This window comes from Prosopis cineraria, unplaced genomic scaffold (assembly GCF_029017545.1).
Source record: "Prosopis cineraria cultivar Desert tree isolate PC_DT_omini unplaced genomic scaffold, ASM2901754v1 PC7, whole genome shotgun sequence".
Taxonomy (NCBI): Eukaryota; Viridiplantae; Streptophyta; class Magnoliopsida; order Fabales; family Fabaceae; genus Prosopis; species Prosopis cineraria.
In genome coordinates this window covers 24,709,686-24,715,202 of record NW_026555338.1, presented here as the reverse complement: position 1 = coordinate 24,715,202, position 5,517 = coordinate 24,709,686, and the positions used below count along the sequence as shown (strand labels likewise).

The 5,517-nt window shown below is 32.8% G+C and overlaps 1 protein-coding gene across 1 annotated transcript; it reads left to right on the top strand.

Annotated features, from left to right (window-relative positions):
- Positions 1-549: 549 nt before the first annotated feature.
- LOC129316620 (UPF0481 protein At3g47200-like) lies at positions 550-2,221 on the top strand. The gene is made up of 2 exons (XM_054961031.1): positions 550-669; positions 962-2,221. Exons 1-2 carry the CDS (start codon positions 550-552, stop codon positions 2,219-2,221), a joined length of 1,380 nt encoding a protein of 459 aa, XP_054817006.1.
- The last annotated feature ends 3,296 nt before the right edge of the window (positions 2,222-5,517 follow it).

Here is a 5,517-nt window from a genome sequence, read left to right as displayed (position 1 = left end):
CAGGAGACCTACTTGTCATATTCCTTTGTTCCTATTGATAGGATAGTAAGAGAATATTAATTTTGATTTTATTTATTGGGTACTTCACCATTTTTTATATTCATTTTTATCATTTTATCCTTATTAGAGGATAAAGGTAGAAACTTAGTAAATTTAAAAAAATTATAATTTTTCGTTCATTCCTAACAAATACGCTAGAAATAATTTATACATAGAACAAAGGGGAATATATGATATGACTAGGTCTGCCTTATCATTTTATTGGACGTTGGGCATAGATCGCGACGGAAAGTGACGTACAAAATTTTTTCTTCCCAATAATATTTTTTTAATTCACCTTCTAAACATTTTATTATTACTTCATTTTTATATGTAATATCATAACAACAATACAAAAAAAAAATAAGTGGACTAAATTATTATCCAACAAATTATTTTAAAATATTTAACTTTTGGCTGCTATAAATAACCGAAGACAATAATGATGAATCTAAAGAACACTAAATCCAACAACTTGAGAGAGCACTGCACTTAGGTTACTGCTCGGAGATGGCGGACATGACGGGGAAAGAATTGATAAGTGAGAATTCTGAAGAAATTGTGGAAATGCAACCACTTCTCTCGACACCTAATTCCACAGGTTTATCATCCAATCATTCGGAGCAACATGTACATATACCATCCTCTACTTTTGTTCATTTCTATAGCCTTTTCTTAATCTCTTTACTTTTCCTTTTCAAGTTTGCTGATGTTTAATATACTCTGTGTGTGTGTGTGTGTGTGTGTGTGTGTGAGCCTTAGTTTTAGTTATAAACAATTTGTGAGATTTCAAATCAGTTAGCTTGAGAAGAAAATAATTTAAATTCCAGAAGCTTAATTAATTATGGTCGATGATTTTTTCTTGCTTTTATTTTCCCTTCTATTATTGTTGATTGCCTTTAGAGTTGAACTTGATATATAGATGGAAGATAAAGTGATGGTTGATATCAAACAAATTATAGAAGAAAGCAAAGATGGTTGCTTGCCACCAACATGCTGCATCTACAGGGTGCCCCCTACGATTCGTCATTTAAATGAAGAGGCTTACACTCCGAAACTTATTTCCATTGGCCCCTTTCATTATGGCCATAAGAGGCTTCAAGAGATGGAAGCTCACAAAAAAATTTTCTTCAAAGCATTCACACAAAGAGCCAAGTCACGCTTGGACGATTTGGTTCGTTTTGTAAAACACTCAGAGCCAAAAGTTCGTGCATCTTACTCTGAGAACATCAAACTCAATGAAGAAGAACTTGTGAAACTGATATTAGTGGATGGTGGTTTCATCATTGAACTCTTCATGAGGTATCATAACTTTGATCAAGAGATTCCTAATGATGCTAAGCTGTCACAACCATGGTTGGCGAGTACTATAAAGGACGATTTGGTTTTACTCGAGAATCAACTTCCTTACTTTGTTATTGAAGAGCTATTCAACATAGCCTTTCCCGCTGATCATCATGATGACCTCCCTTCATTTCTTGATCTCTCTTATAAGTACTTTAAATATTTTAACATCCAATACTTAAGGCCTAATACTGATGTTTGCATAAAGCACTTCACAGACCTTCTTAGACTCTTTTACTTACCAACAAAACTACCCATGAGGAATTTATTCACGGAGGTCATCAGCAACTATGTACTTTTATATGGTGCAAATGAATTACAAGAAGCAGGAGTGAAGTTGAAGGCAAGCACAAGTAAGTGTTCACTAGACTTGAAATTTTCTGGACATACTCTTGAGATCTCACAAATTTTGGTGGAAGATAGAACAGAAATGTTGTTTCGTAATATGATAGCTCTGGAGCAATGTCATTATCACAGTCAATCTTACATTATTGACTATGTTGTGTTAATGGATTGGCTAATCAACACCCATAAAGATGTGGATGTTCTTGTTCACAAGGAAATAATGGCCACCTCTGTAGGTGACGCTAACAATGTTGTTACACTAGTCAATGGTCTGGGCATAAATGTCCTTCATTTGGGTTTCAATTCTGAATATACTGATATATGCCGAAGGTTGAATGGATTTTGTGAACATTGGTGGCACAAGAAGAAGGTAACATTGAGACGCGATTATTGTCGTACACCGTGGCAATTTGTCGTCTCTATTGCTGGAATCATCCTCGTCATCCTCTCTGTTGTTCAGACCTTATTTTCTATCCTCCAAGTAGTGAAGTAGATTCAAAGCTTGTACTCGTACTGATATTTGAGTGTTCTATTGTTGAAGTTTTTTTTAATGAATGGTGTGAAAAATCTCAAACTTATCACAATTCGGGAAGCATTGTTATAAAATATTCTGAGGTGAAGATATAAAATTGTATTATTCTAACTTTCTTCCAAGATAACTTTATATAATGATCTTTAAGGCTTATAGTTTGAAAATTGGGGAATAGTACTACTTATATATAAATTTAAAGGAAATAAAGTTAATTTTCCTGCTATTTTGGAAATACGAAAGCATTTCTGGTTCTTTTTCTGGCGAAAAAAAAAATTGAAAGCATTTCACATTACTGACACAAGCGAATGCAATATGATGTATTATTAAAAAAAAATCAATACGATGTTATCATATTGTTTCTTCTGTAAACAATACCTAAAGCCCCTATTCCTTCACTCAAATTACACATTTAATTCAAGAGTACTTTGTTGCACTAGTCTCTTTTTCATGGTAAAAATTTAGGTATGCCTTGCATGATTAACAATGTATTATGATTAAAATTTTAAGTGGATAAAATAATTTCTGTTTTGAATTTAACGAAATTATTGGGAACAATTATGAATTGGTTATCATCATGGGTATTTTTCCTCTTTTTGGAATCATGCAAGGCATATCTAAATTTTTACAATGAAAAAGAGACTAAGGCAACAGAGTTCTCTTGAATTAAATGTGTAACTTGAGTGAAAGTAAAGGGACTTCAGGTGTTGTTTGCAGTAAAATTACTGAAGAAGACTTACCGAAGAGAAAAATTGATTTGGGACAAACATTCACAAACATAGCCACCTCATATTATTGTAGTTATTAGGGTAAATTGTCAACTTGTTTAATTTAGACTGCTTTAGATGAATATTAACATATCGATTATAACAACCACAATTGTTTATTTGTGGCATTGAAGAATGTTTTATATGGAAGAATGTTTCGTGGTAGTGAAGCATAATGAGGTCGAAATTTAGTTATAAGTTATTATAAACAAATTAAAGCCAATGATATGCATCTATAGATCATTTAGCAAAATAATTTGACAGCAGTTTGCTTTAACCAAATCCAATCAATTGAATTATAGGTAGAACCAAAAATAGGCATGCGATAGTGACATACCTTAACAACTATAATTAATTAGTAAAAGGACCTAATTAAGCACTAAAGTTTAGATCATATAAAATCAATGTCATTTGATGTGTTGGGCTTGCCAAGCCATGTAGATAGCATAATTAATATTAGCTTCTCTAATCATGATCAAGAGTGATATAGATAAATGTTGTATGGTATTATAATATCTAATCTCAATTATAGGTTTATTCATCGAGGTGATTCAAGGTGAAAAAGTTTTGGATGAATCTTAAATCTTCCTTGGATAACCAAATTTAACTTTTTTAAAAGCAGAAATTAAGCTGCACCACGTGGTTATAGAGAAAGTATAATCTCATTTTATTTGTTTTAATTTATCCTAATAATTTTCTGCACCATAATTTTTAAATTTTAGAAATTATTTTATCAATTAAAAAATATTTGCCTTCTATTTCATGTTAAAATAGAGCCATTGATTTTGAAAATTCAACTTAAATATTGCAAGGTAACGAAGTTATTTCTTCTAATTATCTACCAAATATATTTTTAGTTTAAAAATCATTTTTCTATGAAATCCACTTTCCAATCCCTCTCTCTCTGTTTTTCCCCCAGTAAAATTGGTTCAATCCAAACATGGCGTATACGTACGAGACTTTCCTTTCATTCACCCAATTCTTTTATTGGCTGTCATGTACGTACCTCGGAACACGTTGAAGAGGTGTCATTTTAATTTAAAAAAATGATAACAAAAACTAATATAATGATGACCAAATCATTAAAAAAAAATCATTCCAATTTCCTTGTTCATTTTGTTTAAATAAAATGATTTTATTTGTCCTTTTGTTTTCAGCCAATTACCAAAGCTTAATTATCTTATATCCTTGTTCATTTGTCGTCTACGTCCATGTTAAGAGGGACTGCAAGAAGCCAAGAAGGCAAAAAGAGAAATTAAAGAAAGAATGAAAGAAACAAACGAAGTGAGGAGAAGATGAACAGAGATTTGAAGGAGTCGAGATGATGGGGGAGGGGGGGAGAGAGAGAGAGAGAGAGAGAGAGAGAGAGAGAGAGAGAGAGAGAGAGAGTCTTGAGAGAGGATGGGTTGCCTAACTTTTCAGTTTATTACCTCTAAAATATTTATTGCTTCCTGGAAGAAGAATGCCAACGTTCTTAACCATTAAATTATATCAAAGCATTTGGGTTTTGACTATTACACACACACACAGAAGCCAAGAATGGATCTAAAGCATATTGAATCTAACAATTTGACAATTCTTGCATTAACATTCTCCCGATGGCGGACATGAAGCAGAAAGAATTGGCGTGAGAGTGCTGAAGAACAAGTGCGCGCGCGCGCTCGTGTCATCCTCTACTTTTGTTCATTTCTAAAGATATATAATCAGCCTTGGTTTTAGCTAGAAACAATATAATTTGTGAGATTACAAACGAGTTATTAAGTTAACAAGAACATAATTTAGATCTCAGAAGTATTTCATGCTTTTATTGTTGCTTCTACAATTGCTGATTGCTTTTAAAATTATTAAACTTGATATATAGATGGAAGATGAAGTGATGGTTGACATTAAAAAACTGATACAAAATAGCACAGATGGTCACTTGCTGCCAACGTGTTGTATCTACAGAGTGCCCCTTACAATCCGACATTTAAATGAAAAGGTTTACACTCCAAAACTTATTTCGATCAGCCATGTTCACTATGGCCATGAGAGGCTTTCAAGATGTGGAAGCTCACAGACAAATTTTCTTCAAAGCATTTACACAAAGGGTCATGTGAAGCTTGAACAATTTGGTTTGTTTTGTAAAATATTCAGAGCCAAAAGTGTGCCTCTTACTCTAACAACATCAGATTTAGTGAAGAACTAGTGAAACTGATATTAATGGAGATGAAGCCTCGTTTGAAGTTAGCAAAGGTTTTTCCTTTAACAGCAGCAGGTGGTGGCAGCAGCATCCTAAAAATAGCAGTAGCAGTGGCAATCGTAGCAACAGCAACAGCAATAGTAATATAATCTAATTGTAATCTTTTGCCAACTTGCCAACAGGGGTTTACCTAATCAAACTATCTTGTAATCTTTTGCCATGAATGAATCACTTACTCAATAAGTGTTTCATGTGACATGATAGCAATTGTTGATTTAATTAAATGACTTATAAATTTTGTCCTATGATAT